At 39.1% G+C, this 17,778-nt stretch overlaps 1 protein-coding gene across 2 annotated transcripts; it reads left to right on the top strand.

The window, feature by feature from the left end:
- The first annotated feature begins 347 nt into the window (after nt 1-347).
- Nucleotides 348-16,277, top strand: pfkma (phosphofructokinase, muscle a). Of its 2 annotated transcripts, none has more exons than XM_019349871.2 (23): nt 348-454; nt 5,078-5,198; nt 6,167-6,240; nt 6,388-6,465; nt 7,813-8,002; nt 8,605-8,770; nt 8,942-8,986; nt 9,307-9,415; nt 9,503-9,598; nt 9,691-9,783; nt 10,559-10,684; nt 10,787-10,851; nt 11,194-11,257; nt 11,355-11,501; nt 11,825-11,895; nt 11,979-12,066; nt 12,178-12,330; nt 12,426-12,590; nt 12,831-12,892; nt 13,395-13,506; nt 13,608-13,707; nt 15,174-15,279; nt 15,369-16,277. In XM_019349871.2, exons 2-23 carry the CDS (start codon nt 5,108-5,110, stop codon nt 15,508-15,510), a joined length of 2,343 nt encoding a protein of 780 aa, XP_019205416.1. In that variant the 5' UTR covers nt 348-454; nt 5,078-5,107; the 3' UTR covers nt 15,511-16,277. The 2 variants fall into 2 exon arrangements, with proteins under 2 accessions (XP_019205416.1, XP_003448194.1); XM_003448146.4 differs by lacking the exon at nt 348-454 and adding an exon at nt 1,616-1,916.
- The last annotated feature ends 1,501 nt before the right edge of the window (nt 16,278-17,778 follow it).

Below are 17,778 nucleotides of genomic sequence, written 5' to 3'. Positions count from 1 at the left end.
CCGCAAGTGCCAAAATTAAATAAGTAAATACATGATTAAATAATTATTAAATTATTTATTTATTTAAATGATAAATAAATAATTTATTAAAAACATAATTAATTTCTTATATATGCCATTAAATGTGTGTAATGTGAAAGCCATAATTGATTCATTAAATACATAATTATAATAATAACAATGAATGATGAAATTTGTAATTATTACATAACATAAATTAATTTTTGTTAAAAAGAACAATTAATTTATTTCACTATTTAATTATTTAAGGGTTATGAAATTACTTAAACTTTCAGAGCATGTGATTGGTTAGCCAGTACAGTAAGTCAAGACAGAAAGATCCCTGATAGTGAGTCGATGCAGTGTCACGGTCAGTTGAATAGGTGGTGGTGTGGACTCATTGCATTTCAGATGAAATTACCAACAGCAAAGGCAGAGGAAAGCAGCCCAAACTGTAAGTAAAAATTGGGAAATACTGTTTCTGTTTCACCAAATACACAAGATTTTTGGGATGAGAATGTAGTGGGATAATCTTTAAATGTCTTGTTGATTTGTCGAGGTAAAGTTTATTTGTTAAAGTGCTCCAATATTTTCTATTGCTCCAGAATGAATGTTTTTAATATCTATCCAGCTTCATTCTAAACTCTAGCTGTGAGAATTATGTGTACATGTATAATGCTTTACATAGAAATCTACAGAACAGTCTGTTGATTAAACAATATTATTTGATATACTGGTGTACCATTTTTTACTGCCGTTTTCATAGTCAGTCCAGTGTTTATGTCCTTTCCAAATCATTACACATTAATGGACCTTTTATAGCTAAACATCTTGCCAGATACATGATATGTGTTTTAAAAAGACAAATAAGTAGGTCTATTCTGTGCTATTTTAATTTCATTTCATTAAAATATTATATTACTAAATATTTATTCATGCGTAGAGTGATTTTTGTGTATTTTGAGGGCTCACGCGCTCGTGCTTCAAGCCACACACAAATACTAAGAAATTTGACCACAAGTAAAACTATTTTAAAAAAATGCACATCCAAACCTGAAAAAATCTAGGCACAATTTATTCAGTTCAGCTCATGAATCTGATCATTTCTCATTTCTGTGTGTACAAATGTCTAAAACCACACGTAATATCTTTCACTCAGTTACAAAACCTTAAATATATGTGGATGAATCGCATTATACACACTTACAAGCATGTTGCATGCCAACATGGGGTTTTGAGACAAATTTAAAGCTGTACAATCCACAAATGTAAGATGCATTCAAGTCACAGTGTAAAACAGGGACATGTGTTTTACACACATTTAATTAATTATTTAAATTAATGTTTCAACGACGTATTTTTGTTATTTCATTTTGGCACTCTTGTCACTCCATACCAATTGAGGGTCATCGCTCCACAGCCGCAGCTAATATAATTATGCTATTAAATCATGCTGCATAAATAAATAAGAGCATATTTGAAACGTTTTGCTAAAAGACAAATTTTTTTTATAAGTTAAAAGAACAAAAATAAATAAAATCTTTGTTTGCCTGAAAGCAAATTCTAACCCGTGTGCTTTTAGTTCAGGTAGAGGCTTCTACTTCCGGGTCATGTTCTTTCCATTTTTTCTTTTCTTTTTTCCATTCTTCTAAGCGAAAAACTAATTTTCAGAAAAAAAATACCCCTACAACATAAATTGGTCCTTTTTGATAATTTTGATTTCTTGTTTTCGGTTTGTCGTTTCTGACAACAAAGACAAAAACCGGCCCTGAATTTTCCTTTTCGCTTTAAAACGAAAAAAAACACACACTTTTTTTTTTCTTTTTCCATTTTTGGGTCTCAGGAAACAGCGAGCGAGCTGCGCGAACGTGACATCGGACCAAACCGCTTTTATTGTGAAACTAGCTTCTCCAAAGGTATTCTGATTATAGTTTTATCGGGTTTGGGGGGAAGCTTTGATGCCTTTACAGTTTAGCGAGGCTTTATTTGAAGACCTTTTCTGTTATATAGATGCTTTTGAGAAAACTGATGAGAAATGAATGATGTGCGTATTTTTTATTTATTTATTTTTAGTTTTTTAAAAGCAAAAACTAAAGTCATCAAAAATCAAGTAGTTTAATAAGCATCAGGTGCAACTAAGCATCATGTGAGATAGCATGAGATCTGTGACCAACCTGTCTCACCGTGCAGAAAAGCTGTTTGGAGAATTTGCAAGCATGAGCTGCTTTTTGTGTTTGTGTGTGTTTCATGTCCACACTTGTATTAGACCAATCAGAAACTTCAAACAGTTTCATCCCTGAGGCATTTACTCATGAGGTTGGGTCCATTGTCTTGCTTGACGACCCACATGTTTCCCTCAACGTGGCATGTTGAATAGAAGCAGCAAAGCACCCCCACGACGGATAATTGCCACCTCCATGTGTATTGGAGGAAGGAAGGTTCAGGGTTTAAGTAGTCATCATGGGCTCATCCGATTAGAATGAGAATAAGCAGTCATCAGTCATTTGCAGGTTTTGTCGTTTTATTGAATAATGGGTAAAGAAAGGAAAGACACACATGGACTGCTCTCTCTGAAAGGAAATAGAGTATGATTTAAGTAACTCAAAATAATACATGAACTCAGGAGACTCAAAGAGAAACTCACCTCAGCTGCCGCCCCATGTGGGAGTGAAGGAAGAGTGAGGGGTAGGTGAGTGCAGTCCTTATATAATGAGTGACAGGTGAGTGCAATTAAGGCCAAGCACCACACCCAATTAAAGGTGAGGAAAAGAAACAAGGTGCATCTGGTGAAGTGAATGTGCTAAAAGGTGAGCCTTTACAACACCATGCATGTTTTCTTTTGGGGGATTCTGTGATTGGTGGGGGTCGGGACCTCCAAACACTCAAAAAAATAACTCTTTGAATGAACACAAAAAAATCATGGAAAGAATTTCCACGTAATTAAATTGCTTTATTTTAGCATTATGCAATTCTGTTATTCCAACTTGATGTACTTGAGTTGGACTAACTTGATTAATTAATGATGAATCAACTGTTTTACTACAGTTGAGTCCAACTTAATTTAATTGAGTTGATCCAACCCATGCAAATTACGTTAGTGCAACAAAAATGCTTAATCGTGATAGAAAGCCATGTATTAATGTGGAAATCCTTTCCATGATTATTTTACGTTCATTTAAAGAGTTATTTTTTTGGAGAGTTCAACAAAGTGTAACAAAGTCTAGAGTCTGGTTAACATAAAATGTTAATGGATTTATAATAACTTGCACTCCTCTTATCTTTACCGGGGTTGCAGTGAGGCTGGGGCCTATCCCAGATATGATAGGGTGGGAGTCAGAGTACTGGACAGGCCACCAGTGTATCACAGAGAGACAGACATCCATTTGCACTCATGTTCACAGATATTTTAGAAACACCAATTAACCTAACCTTAATTTATGCATGACTTTAACTGCAGCAGGAAACCAGAGCACCCAGAGAGAACCCACTGCAAACTTGGCCAAATTGCAGATTTGAACCCAAGACCTTCTTGCTGCGAGGCAACAGTGCTAACCACTGTGCCACCGAGCTGTCAATCTAGACCTAAAAAAAATGGGGAAATTATGATTACAAGGCTTTATATAGAATTTTCTGTACGTTTTTGTCCTTTACAGGTTAAACCGCAATAAATAGCTAAGGCATATGCGTAGTGTGTGTATGGTTGTCTGTCTCTTCTAACCCCAGTGATTTTCCTGTGGTTTGAACTCTTGTGTGATCTTGTGAATTTTGTGAATACAGGCAACTAACCACTCTTACTAGATTGTATCATGTCATCTCAACAAGAATAAATTAAGTTGCTGGATTTCATGCAGATCCTACATGATTTAATTACGTTCACCACAGAAACATGAAATTATTTTGTTCACATTACAAGTTTGAATTTTGTCAATGTAACAACCACCCAATTTCATTTTTTTGAGTGTACTGAGTCATAAAGTCAGATAGCTGGCAGTGGTTTTCTTCCTGCTGCAGATAGTAGAGTCGTAAACACTGACCTTCGCTAAGGTGAGAGAGGCCTGAGGGGCACTTAGATGGTCACTTAAAGGAAGTTGTTATCTTGCTTTTGTGGGAACTTTGGTAACTTTGCCTGCTGTTTGTAGACAATGGGTTAGTCTATCTCAAATCTTCAGATTTTTAGGACATTTTCTGCTCAAACACCTCTGATTTGCCTTAAAATTATTTTTTTCTCTCATAAATTTGAACCTTTATAATATTTCAGTTTAAGGTTTAGCTTTGTATACATTTCAGGACTCCTTTTGTTTTTGCACAATTAAATCTGAGGTAATGTTTGAACATGAATCCTGGTTCACTTTTATTATACTAATCAGTTAAATTTTCAGTCTTTCATCTTAAATGATTTTTGAGATATTTATGTTTAAACATTGAGTAATTTCACATATGATATATATATATTCAAACTTTGGACCATAACATTTTTAGGCTCATCAGAGATGGGCAAGCAGGATGATCTTAGATGGAGGGGCCCTAATGCCTCTTGCTGTGGGCACGTGGAGGGTCTCAGTGCCTTACAAATGGCTTTGTAACCCTTCATAGACTGATTATTTTAAATAAAAGTTCCCCCACTCACCCAGAAATTCCTGTGATTTTTGTCACAATATGCTTCTGGTGAGAATTTCACACCAGAAGTTGGCTAAAGGTCGTCCTTTTGAAAAAGGTCTGTTTACTGAACAGGGCTGTTACCACTCAGGCCTGGGTGTGTCTTCCAGCTCAACTAGTAAAATTAAAACAGGTTGGTAGTATTTTGGATTGAGCAACTAAATAGGTGTGTGAGTACTTTTTTATTTATTTATTTTTGTAGTCAAACTGTTTCCTGCCATGTGCATTGTTTTTCTCTGTCTAGCTGTTTATTGCAGGTGATCCCTGCACCCGATTATATTTAGTCGAGCTGGGTGAGTGAGCAGTGGGAGGGGGCAGGATCGGGAACAGTAGTCTATAAAACCAGTGGATTTTCTCGGGCTCCCATGAGAAGACAGTGAAGGAAGAGCACTCTGTACTTTTCTTCCCCCCTCTCATTAAGGCCACCTGTCAGCCCGGTCCCTCTGGAAACATGTCTAAGGACCTCCAACCAACTGTGGACCCCACGAAGATGGGGCTCGGACGATCCATCGCCGTGCTGACGTCAGGAGGAGACGCTCAGGGTAAGCAGAGGAATGAGGCTTTGCTTTATTTTGATATAAAGAGATTCTCAGTGGAGGGTGGAAAAACGATCAGACAGCATCTTCTACTCCTGATGTGTCTGATCACTGAATCCCAGCAAGCTGTTGAAGCCCTACTTTCTCTTTGTCTTGTGGATGCTAATATATCCAGTATAATTTTATGCTCTCACTGCACAGCATTTTAAATAAGATCAGAAGCCAGAGAATATAAAGGGCTAGCAACATTTTTTCCAGTGCTGAATGCCAGCTGTCAGAGGCTGATGGAGTTTTGGCTGCAAGTCCCATTTGAAGTCCAGCACATGATAGGAGGATTACATCTTGGATTAACTCCACCATTAATGCCTAATGTTACACTGCTCGTAATGTCTCAGAGTAGAAGTGTGGTGGGGGTTAAAACTGGATGAACTCAGATTGTTTAAAGGTTCAAGTTCAAGGTGTTATTATCATTGCTTTTATTCAAGTACAATAATGTGGACTAGTTGAGCATCGCAGTGAATATGAAACACTAAATACAAACTTTTCTCTTTCTCTCTCTATTTTTTGCTTTGCTTCTCCTATGAATCCTTCTGGAGCTTTATCCGTCTCTTCTTCCCCTTGTGTGTTCCCTTATTTTACATATTTGGAGCTAATCTTAGTCGCAGTGACCTTTTTCTGGTATGGACGAGAGAAACGCCCCCAACCACAGCTGCTGTCTATTGAAACAAGAGCTGCAACATGCCAGTCAGCCACAACACAAAGTCCCACAGTGGCCTTTAGTGTGCCGGACTTCAAGAGCCAAGATTATGCACAAGATGCACTTTTCCCTTATGGTTATTTTTGGCTTGACATGTGCCAGTGTGCACACTAAGTCACTTAAAGGTTAAGATAAGGCCCGACGGTGTTCGGGTGATATTTGATAGAAAGTTTGAAATCTTCAGGCATCACAGATCAGATCATTTGTGTGTTTTTAGGCATGAATGCAGCCGTGAGAGCCACAGTCAGAGTCGGCATCTACACTGGAGCCAAAGTCTACTTTGTCCATGAGGTATTTGAGCGGCATACAGGTGACATGTTGGGATCAGAATACAGCAATTAAATATAAGATGGAGACACATAGGAGAGAGTTTCCTGTTAAAGTCATGACAGAAGCCAGCAGCTTAGGCCTTACAGTGTATGTTGTCATGTGTCGTAGGGCTACCAGGGCCTGGTGGATGGAGGAGAAAACATTTGTCTCGCTACATGGGAGAGTGTGTCTATGATGCTTCAGCTGGTGAGTGATGTACAGCTGAATAAAGACCCATATTTATTGTTAATGTTATTGTTATTGTTTATTTATTAAAAATGCCTTTTTTAATATATGTTGTAGGCTCAGTTTGCCTATTTTACAAATTACATTTGAATAATTCTGCTTTATTTCTTTGTTAAGGATTAATATTTAAAGAGTCACCCTTGACAAAGAAATCAACAATTAACAGGCCAAAATTAATTCTGATCAGTTCATCTTTTGTCAGTTTTTAAGATCCTAAGTTGACTTTCTCATTACAATCAATGTTTATGCCAATAACAAAAGGAAGCAAATAAATACCTAAAAACAATGAAGGAGGGAGTTTGTCAGCCGCAGAGGCTGACTAATCTGCAAAACACTGCATCTGCAAATTGTGGAAAAATTTTCCTTAAGTAAAAACTTGAAGACTTTGAATGTTTCAGTATCTCCAGCGTTGTAATGCTTAAGTGCTATTACAACAGCATGGACAGATAGTAGAAGAGTCCTGGTGCTGAACAGGCCTAAGTGCACTCCAGACCTTTAACCTGTTCAAAACATTCGATGCATCATTAAATGAAAAATGTGACAAAGAAGACCCAGGACTGTTCAGCAGCTAGAATCCTACGTCAGACAAGAATGGGACAACTTTCCTCTCCCAGAGGTTCAGCAGCTGGTTTCCTCAAATCCCAGATGTTTGCAGACTGTTGTTAAAAGAAAGGGAATGCCACACAGTGATAACTTGACCCTCTCCCAACTTTTCTGACATGCTTTGCTGTCATCAAATTCAAAATGAGCTAATATTTTTCTTAAAATATAAAATTTTCCCAGTTTAAACATCTGATGTATTTTCTGTTCTATTGTGAATTAAATATGCATTTATGAGATTTTCTAATCAGTGGATTTTTATTTTAATTACATTTTTTGCAGCATCCCAACTTCTATGGAAGTGGGTTTGTGGTAACAAACGGATGCTTCTGTAAATGCTTCTGATATCACGATAAGCTGAGTGATGACATTAAACGAGTGACTTTGCCCTGTGATTTAAGGATCGTGGTAATACTATGAAGGGCATCATTCATAGTTATTTGTCTAAATACAGCAGTCTGGCAAGGACTCAGTGACACACTGAGATTTATGAAGTGTGTGTGAATGATAGCAGAGGCTGTGGCAAATTTCTAAGATATCGTCTTTACTCGTGATGCAACCTCACTCCATGGGAATCCAGGCCACCCTAATGAGCTGTTATAAAGCTGACCTATCTGTTATGGAAAACACTGTTGGGTTAAATGTCTGTGAATGCTGCATTAACGTTTTCAAAGCCAGTTATAAAAACTTCTCCTCTTCCTATGTTAGGGTGGTACTGTCATCGGCAGCGCTCGCTGCAAGGACTTCAGAACCAGAGAAGGTCGTATGAAGGCCGCCTGCAACCTGGTGAAGCTGGGCATCACCAACCTGTGTGTAATCGGTGGAGACGGCAGTCTGACGGGAGCCAACGAGTTCAGGACTGAGTGGAGCGGGCTGCTGGTTGATCTGGTCCGAGCTGGTAAAGAGACAAACGAGGCTGCGAGAATCATGAATCTGTAAAATCTTTCAGCCTCGTCTTTTTGTGTCTGACAAAATCTGTCTGTCCTCGTCTCTCTTCCACGGTTAGTTTCTAATTCATCACCAAAAGGTGGGATAGAGGAAAATAATGAAAAGCATGTGCATTCACTAGAAATATACAGTGGTGTGCTTTGTTTTGACCACTAAAAACTAAATTTGGGAACGTTTCCAAAATGCTGCATAGAGTTTAAATTTATCAGTTAAAGCCTCAGTCACACAACTCAAAAGCTGTAAGTGCTAAATAGCTGAATTTTACATTTTTTTCCACTCACTGTGTGGTTGGCAAAGGGCAATAAGCATTTTACCCTAGCAACCAGTAGATGCCAAGGGGTTGACAACCAGTTTCTAGGCCTGTGTGTCTGAGGCTGCAAGAAAGAAAGATAAGATAAGAATAAACTTTATTGTTCCACTTGGGAAATTTGTCTTGGACAAACGGCGCCAAACATAGCTGCATTCGCCTAATGAAAACCATGAAAATTAAAAATGGGGATAAAAACAAACAAACCAATGTTTGTATCATCAGATTATGTATTATGTCTGCAGGTAAGATCACTGAGGAAGAAGCTAAGAAATCGTCCCACCTTAATATTGTTGGCATAGTCGGCTCAATCGACAATGACTTCTGCGGCACTGACATGACCATCGGTACTGACTCGGCACTGCACCGCATCATTGAGGTGGTGGACGCCATCACCACGACTGCACAGAGGTCAGACCCCACTGTGCATTCAAAAAGTGAATCTGTAAACCAAATTAATAGTTTGCACATATGTACAGGTAAAAAACTCTAGAAAAAAAATGGATGTATGGACTTTCTTATGCCTGTCAGTTTATAGTGGATATACTGATTCTGCATATTCATTTTTTTCTAAATCCACAGCCACCAGAGGACATTTATCCTGGAAGTGATGGGCAGACACTGTGGGTCAGTACTCTATCTGTGTGTGCGTGTGTCATTAGACTAAGACTATTATATTTGCGTGACTTATTTATTCTCATTCATATTTGCAGTTACAGTGCATAACATAACGAACTCTCTCCAGTTACAGTCTTCTTATCAATATGATGCTGGTGCACAAATGACCTGAATGCCTCTGTATTGTTTGTGTCAGTGGACTGGTGGGATCTTGTGACTGTCAGAGCTGTTTTGTGATTTAAAAGTACAGCTGAAAAAACATGTTCCTGTGGCTGAGTCATCTATGAATCAGGCTGGATAACCGTTTGTGTGTGCACACATGCGTGCAGTTACCTGGCCCTGGTGACGGCTCTCGCCTGTGGAGCTGACTGGGTGTTCATTCCCGAGATGCCGCCAGATGATGGCTGGGAGAACCACTTGTGCAGGAGGCTGTCAGACGTAAGTGTTTCTTCATTTGAAGATGCCAACATCCTCTCTTTTCATGCATATTTTTACTTTTATCTGTGTTATTTTTTTTTACTTTAGCAAAGAGCCCGTGGGTCTCGACTGAATGTGATCATTGTGGCCGAGGGCGCGATGTGCAAGGATGGCAAACCGATTACATCTGACCAGATCAAAAAGGTAAGCTGTGTGGTTCTTACTATTCTGCAAGTATTATTGTAAGCATATGCTGACAGTGTACTGAACAAAGAGGTGGATTTGTTTGTGTCCAGTTGGTGACTGACAGACTCGGCTTTGATACCCGCACCACTGTTCTTGGACACGTGCAGAGAGGAGGAACACCCTCTGCCTTCGACAGAATCCTGGTGAGTGTCCCAGTAAAACACAGTAGAATCCACACAGTACACAGCTCTACTTCTGCCTCTGCTGAGGCTCCTGACTCCTGAGGAGTGTGCTATGAAGTAAGAATTAATGGAGTAGTAAACCGTAGTGAGCTAAAAGTCTGAGTTTCCTTAAAAAAGTAGCTTTTAAATGGCTAAATCACCATGGTAACTTATCTTGAACACGTTACCTGGTCATGTTCAGTTTCAGTTTAAAATCTGCTGGAAATGCAACATTTTAAATACATTTCTTTTGTTTACAGCATATAAAGCAGGATATAGAGTCTCTGCTAGGAGAACATGTTTTATATGTACAAGCTCTACAGAGAGTGCAGTCTGCAATAAAATAAACTTGAATTATTTTACTGCTCTGTGCACTAAATCACCACATTAACAGTTTTCTGCAGCATTAATTAAGTTTATATTTTACTGTAATATTTTTTTAAGACCTTTATAGATTTGTAGTCACCATTTCATTATCATCATCCGATAACATCTGTGAGTGGATTAGGCGACACTTATAGGGATCGTTTTGTGCAGAAGAAGAGTCATATAATCCGTGATGCATCTGTTTGTATTACATTAGCATGCACGGAGCATGAAGGACAAAGTTCAGTTTAATAGGGAAAGGTGATGACCAGCTTCGTGATACTCGATGATTTATCTCCAAATGGGTCGAGAAAGCTAACACAAAGAAGCCTAGCTGTGTTGAACTTCGTAGTACATCCTCTGGTGAACTGGCTCTGTTGGTTTCTTCTAGGGCAGCAGGATGGGAGTGGAGGCGGTGATGGCATTGCTGGAGGCCACACCAGACACTCCCGCCTGTGTGGTCACCCTGTCGGGGAATCATGCCATCAGATTGCCGCTCATGGAGTGCGTGCAAGTGGTACGTTAGAGTATTTTCACCCAAGGAAAAAGATGATTAGTGTGTTGCGTTGCCTGTTCTGATGGATATCCACTAACACTAAGACAACTTTACGCTTTACAGACCAAAGAAGTGACTGCTGCCATGGCTCAGGGCAGATTTGACGACGCCATCAAGCTCAGAGGAAAGTACGTGTTTCACAGAGCGTAATAGCAATAAAACATTTAAGTGATCGACTAACTTTGCATAACTATGGAGCCTGAATTGTGCTGCTTCAGGCTCTGCCAATGCCATCTGCTCTGTGGGCTGAACAAATTAAACATTAGATGCAATCAATTCAAAAACTTTTTAAAGTAAAACTTGCAATACCATTTAAATATTAAGGAATCCCTAATAACAAAAAAGGAAAAATCATACTGACTATAATAATTTTATATTCTTTATTCTGACTAAACACTGTAAAAGTCTAACAGCTGAGCCATATTTTTAATCTAGCTAATAACCCACTAACCCTCCTTTATGATGTGTAGGAGTTTTGAAAACAACTGGAATACATACAAGCTGCTGGCTCACATCAATCCTCCAGATGCTAAGGTGAGCGACCTTCACCTTCTAAACCAGACTCCTCCTGATTCCCTGTTGTTACTGAATCACCTTCAGCTGTCTCATTGTGTCCGTCTGTCACTGGCAGAGTAACATCAATGTGGCCATTATGAACATCGGCGCTCCCTGTGCTGGTATGAACTCTGCCGTGCGTGCAGCGGTGAGGATGGGCATCATCCAGGGTCACTCCATGCTGGCAGTCCATGAAGGTTTCGACGGCCTGGCTCAAGGACAGGTAATCTTTTTTTTGTTAATCTGTTATCCTTTTAAACCAAAAGACCCTGTACCCATGAAATTGGAGCTGTTCCCATTGAAGGCCTTTTTTTATGTGCCACCCCCCCCCAAAAAAACAAAACAAAAACGGGCCTTTCAAAATAAAAAGGCCTCTGATTCTCTTCTGTTTTTATTGGGTGGTGGCAAATGCGAATACATGCTTTCAAATAATTCAAGTAAGTCATTGCATTCTTGTGTGAGTACTGTACTTTGTCTGTTTTCCAATAGTTGTAAGTGTTTTACTTTTATTATATAATCTCAGTTAGATCTTCCTGTTCACTACAGATCGAGCCCCTTACCTGGACTTCTGTGAGTGGCTGGACTGGAAAAGGAGGTTCAATGTTGGGCACCAAGAGGTAAAAATATACATTTTTATTTATTTATTTGATTTATTTGGAAAATAAACATGTATCCTGTATTTTCTCGGGGCTTCCTGTAGAACTCTTCCAGGCAAAAGGTTGGAGGAGATCAGCCAGAACATCGCCAAATTCAACATCCACGCTTTGGTGATCATTGGCGGCTTTGAGGTAAGAAGTGGCAGAAGGCTTTGTTTCTCTTCTGTTCACTCAAAGTGAGCAGAAGTTCCTGAAACTAGAAGCAGAGAAAAAAATTAATCTGCGTGTCCTCTTTTGCTGCAGGCGTATGTTGGAGGCCTTGAGCTGGTGCAGGCTAGGGAGAAATATGAGGAAATGTGCATTCCCATTGTGGTTATACCTGCCACCGTATCCAACAACGTCCCCGGCTCTGACTTTAGCATCGGCGCTGACACTGCCCTGAACACCATCACCTCCGTCAGTGGCTGAACAGCAAATATATGCGCACATCCACAAACATACATTAAAAAGGAAGCGGTTTATCTTTTACTTTGTGGTTTGTTTCTCTGCAGACGTGTGACAGGATCAAGCAGTCTGCAGCAGGTACCAAGCGCCGCGTGTTTATCGTTGAGACTATGGGTGGATACTGTGGCTACTTAGCCACCATGGCGGGTCTGGCTGCTGGGGCTGATGCCGCTTACATCTTTGAGGAAAAATTCGACATTAAAGATCTGGAGGTGAGCTGAAGGTCATTGAAGAAGAGGGCACGGCCATCAAGTTTTGAGTATTTGTGGCTCCAAAACAAAACCAGAATTCATTGCTTGAAGTGACTGTCTGAAGAGGGCAGTTTCTTCCTGAGGACAGAAACATAATGAATCATGAATCATTGTGTGAAACTCTTTTGGTTTCCCATTTCAGTTTTCTGTCTTTAAAGTTTATGGAGCCTGAAAAGTAATTAGGTGAACTTTTGCTCACAGGCGAATGTCGAGCACATGGTGGAGAAGATGAAGACAACAGTGAAGAGAGGTCTGGTTCTCAGGTAGGTTTTGTTCTGGCAGGGAAAAAAAATAAAGTGCAACAAGAAGAAGGTAAATAGCTGGTATAAAACCAGTAATCTGGTTAACTGCTACTGAGTAAATCCTCGGAATATCCAGTTGTTGTAAATCACTAGTCATTGTGAATTACTGATTTAACAGAGCATTAATCACAAATTCACAATGAGTGCTTCCATTTTCTGTAGTACAAACACCAAAAACTCAGGATATTCGAAACATTAAGAACATTAAGAAGAATGTTAACTGAAAGCATTTTCACATGTCACAATAGGAAAGTCACGGTTTAAATAATAAAACTAGTAAAAGCTGAATTTCATTCATCTGCTCTAGTTTGATTGGCTCACAGTCATAGTTGAATTCAAATGAGCCATTTTTACACCTTTACAATGTCTGCTGTGAAAAGGACCCATGATTCATGCTCTGAAAACCAGATAAAAGTCCATTTATTTTCAACAGCAGAATAATTTACTGTTCATTGTTTAAAAGGAATGAAAGCTGCAATTCCAACTACACGACTGACTTCATCTTCAACCTGTACTCAGAGGAGGGAAAAGGCATCTTTGACTGCCGTAAGAATGTCCTTGGACACATGCAGCAGGTGTGTTCATGAGGGGAAATGTCCAAACGCACACACAATAATTGGTTTGCTCCTCATTTTTCTGCGATTTATTCTAACTGCGTGTCCTCTACCAACTGCAGGGGGGCACTCCTACACCCTTCGACAGAAACTTTGGCACAAAGATGGGTGCCAAGGCAGTTCTGTGGCTTACTGACAAACTGAAGGAGTGCTATAGGCATGGTATGTGCACTTAAAACCAAACTCTGTGTTATATATGATGAAATATGCCGTAGTTTAAAGTTTTGAAGTAAACTTTCTCGAAATTGATATATTTATATGTAGAGTTAATTTCATGTTGTAAAGTCATAGCAAAGAAAAAGTACACCTTCTGTCAGTTCTAAGTCTGTACATATCAAAATTTAATAAAAAATAATCTAGCCCTCAGCAGGCCTTAAAATTAGGTTAATAAAACATATGATGAACAGCAACTCATGACCTGTTACATCATCTTGGGATTTATTTGACAAATGTGTGAAAAAGAAGTTAAGTAGCAGCCAGTTGCTGCCAATCTTGCACTTGATTAATTGATCATCATTAAGTGCAAGCACTTCTATAAAAGCAGTTTTCTGGTCTGCAGCATTCAAATGTGTGTTAACATGACGCCAAGGAGGAAAGACATCAGCAGAGCTCTTAGAGGAGCAACTGCTGCTGCCCATCGGTCAGATAAAGCCATATAAGTCCATCATTCCACAGTGAAAAGGATTGCTCTCCAGTGGAGATCATTCAGAAAAGCTCCCAGTATTTCCATGAGTGGATGTCCCAGCAAATTCACCCCAAGGTCAGACCATGCAATCCTCAGAGAAACTGCAGAAAACTCAAGTGCTACATTTCAGACTCTATAGGCCTCAGTTAGCACGTTAAATGACGACTTGGATTTGCAAAATTGCTTCTAAACAAACCACAAAACTCCTAGAACAATGTCCTTTTGAAAGACATGACCAAAGAGGGAGATATTTGGTTATAATACCCACTGCTGTGTTTGGTCAGACACTTCATATCAGCGGTCAAGCACGGTGGTGATTTCAGCTTGTTTTGCAGCCACAGGATCAGGGCACCTCTCTACTGAAGTACTCTACAGTTAAATGTGAGGCCATCTGTGTGACAGCTAAAGCTTGGCTGAAACGAGCTCACACAACAGGACAATGATCTCAATCACACCAGCTAATCTACAACACAATAGCTGGAAAATAAAACAATCAAGGTGGTGCAATAGTCTAGTCAAGGTCCAGAGCTTCCATAAATATGTGGACATTAGTGGACATTAGAAAGACTGATAAAGTGATACATAAAACTACTGTATAACAGCGTGAGCTTTAGTTTTTCACACAATGCTTCTGCTTTTTAATTTAGTTTTTGTTAAATAAACAATGAAACTGTGAAATTGTTCACAGAAACTGAAAGCGGTGCTGTTTTTAAAGCTGCTGAAGACCAGATGATTGTTTTTATTTTCAATGCTCTAATATGTAAAAGCTTCCAAGTGACCGAACCAAACATTGACAACAATCGTGTCGCAGATCTACGTCATGTTTTGTCATTCTAAATGTAAATTTTTCATACATAATCATATGGTATGAATATTCCTTTCAGTAAAGCATGTGGAATGTGAATCATGAATTAGTTAATCAGTTTGTCTTTGGGGTTTTTAGGTCGTATCTTCGCTAACACAGCAGACTCTGCTTGCGTGCTGGGAATGAGAAAAAGGGCGCTCACTTTCCAACCTCTCGCTGAATTGAAGGAAGACACAGATTTTGAGTATGATCCATATTTTCGAGCTCGCATGTTGTAAGAATATAAGTACAATAACAAGCATCTGAGTGAATGATCCCTCCCATCTGTTGCAGGCACCGCATCCCTAAGACACAGTGGTGGCTGAAAATCAGGCCCATCATGAAGATCTTGGCTAAATATGACATCAAGCTGGACACCTTTGAACACGCCGACATGGAGCATGTGATCAAGAAGAAGAGTTTTCTTGGGAAGTAGACACCATCTGCTCCCTGTTAGCACGCAGTTGGACAGGGGAATTTTGTTCTTTTCCATAAACAAACTTATGTTTTCTTGTTTAACCATCTGTCTGCCTCAGTAAAAGAGCTGCTATCTTTCCTGTCCTGATTATTTGCTTCCTCATTGTAGCCCTCCTCATCCTGAAAAGCTTTTCCTGAATACACAGTGCCGACGAAAACAAGCCATTAAAGATGACTGATAACCCCCCCAAAACACTGTGTTGTTGGTGATTAATGCCAATTAATGTGAACTGTCCAGAGAAACTAACAGACTAATTTTTTAGTTTACACTCTATTTTGAAATGGTGTCTGATCAAAACCCATACAGTGAACACACTGATTAAAAATTTACATATTTAGCAACTGCGTGACCTAATGATCATCTAGACGTCATTTAGAAGTGTTTTTGTTTTGTTTTTCCTTGTAGCCACAGCAAATTGTACCCGAATTTTAGGTCACTGGAAGCGCTGATATAATTACACCTAATGCATCTGAATTCGAAAGCCTCAATCACAAATCTTTAGAAAACTTCCTTTACTCCAAGGGGTTCTTGCCCCCCAAAATTTTGAACGCCAATTGAAAACCATAGACGTCTGTTAAAAGCAGCCAGCTATAATAACGCGATTCATCGGTGCACATTCAGCCTCCTTTTCTTTATCCTGATCTTGAACAATACTTGAGCTGGGTGCAGCTAAAGATGGACTCATTGTGATCTGTTTTGCTGCTTCTAAATATCCTCTGCACACATTCAAACACAAATATGTTATTCTCCGAATAAGCTCTGTTTGATTTTTATGACAAACCCAAACAATGTATGTGGAAAAAGCCATAACAAAAAGAGATTACCTACGTTTAATGAAGAACTGTGACTACAACTGAAGCAGCCTTTGTTTTGTTTCATTTGTTTATCATGAATTTTGGTAAATTTGCTGGTAACAAATTTTATAACATGTTAATAAAATCATTGTTTACTGACTTATTCTTTTGAGGCACTTTCTAATTTATGGTTTTGCTGAAATTCCCATATCGCTGTGATGATGATACGTAGACTCTACGATGATACGTAGACTTGAAAAGAACAAATGAGTGATTTATAGAACCCTGGCCTACTCGCTCGCCACTTTTTTTAAGTACACATGTTTAACTGCTTTTTAACATAAATAGCTAATCAGCCAGAGAAGTAACTTTAAATGTGATGTGGTTCTTTGTGTGGGGATGTGTATGTCAAGAATTGCTGATCACATGTCTATGGTTTCTAGATAATGGTCTGAAAAAGAGTAAATATAAGTGAGCAGCAGTTCCCTGTGTGAAACTGCTTTGTTGATGCCAGAGGTCAGATGAGAATGGCTACTTTGAGCTGATAGGAAGGCAACAGTCACTCAAATAACTATAAGTTAAAACTGAAATATGTGAAAGAGCATCACTGAATGTACAACATGTCAAAACTTGAAGCAGATGGAGACCTCACCGAGTGCCACTCCTGTCAGCTAAGAACAGGAAACTGAGGCTAATTTGATCAAATGTAGGATTGTAAGAATCCTGCTTGGTCTGATGAGTCAGAGCATTGAGCCCTTCTGCTTTGCACAAAGAGTTAATGATGGTGGTGGTGTGATGGTGAGGCGAATACTTGAGTGTCTTTTGAGTACCATTTGTTGTGTGCGTCAAACTCAGGTTAAAATTCTGAAAATTCTGGGTTTTTCAGTAATGATATCTGAAAATCTTAGCAGGTCTCTGTGTCTTTTGTCAAGCACATGTTTGGGGCTGCACACAAATACCCCAGTCCCTGAGTGCTTTGTTTTGAATGGTACATAAACACTGGAGCCATTCTCATTCACAATGTTGATAATCCAATTATGGATCCATAATTACCAGCATAATAGAATGTTATCTATCTTTGAAAACCCATTTTCGGGTTAATGACATTTATTTTAATCATCTGTTCCTGATTACATCTCGAGCAGGGTGCCAGGAAATCTGATTACATCACAGAGCTCTCCTTTTTTCTTCTTTTGCTGCCACACAAAAGGTCCCAAACCACTCATTATTCCTGCTGGTAATCAACGAGTTGTCTTTTCACAATGTAATCAGCACAGTAACTGAAACTGAAAGCCTATACTTCAGAGAATTGCAGCAAGCTGGTGGCCTGTATATAAAGCTTAAATGCAGCACCCAACATAGCGCTGCATTCAAGCTGCATGTATTACAAGAAGTAAGAAGAAATCATGAAAACACACATGAAGGGTGAAAT

Source organism: Oreochromis niloticus, linkage group LG20 (genome assembly GCF_001858045.2).
Source record: "Oreochromis niloticus isolate F11D_XX linkage group LG20, O_niloticus_UMD_NMBU, whole genome shotgun sequence".
Taxonomy (NCBI): Eukaryota; Metazoa; Chordata; class Actinopteri; order Cichliformes; family Cichlidae; genus Oreochromis; species Oreochromis niloticus.
Note: the sequence above shows the minus strand (reverse complement) of the source record. Positions and strands in the feature narration are given on the sequence as shown.

Coding starts and splice junctions, on each gene's coding strand:
- pfkma (XM_019349871.2), top strand. CDS start 5,108: ATGTCTAAGGACCTCCAACCAACTGTGGACCCCACGAAGATGGGGCTC. Junction 11,258..11,354: donor TCAATCCTCCAGATGCTAAG/GTGAGCGACCTT, acceptor TGTCACTGGCAG/AGTAACATCAATGTGGCCAT. Junction 12,591..12,830: donor TCGACATTAAAGATCTGGAG/GTGAGCTGAAGG, acceptor TTTTGCTCACAG/GCGAATGTCGAGCACATGGT.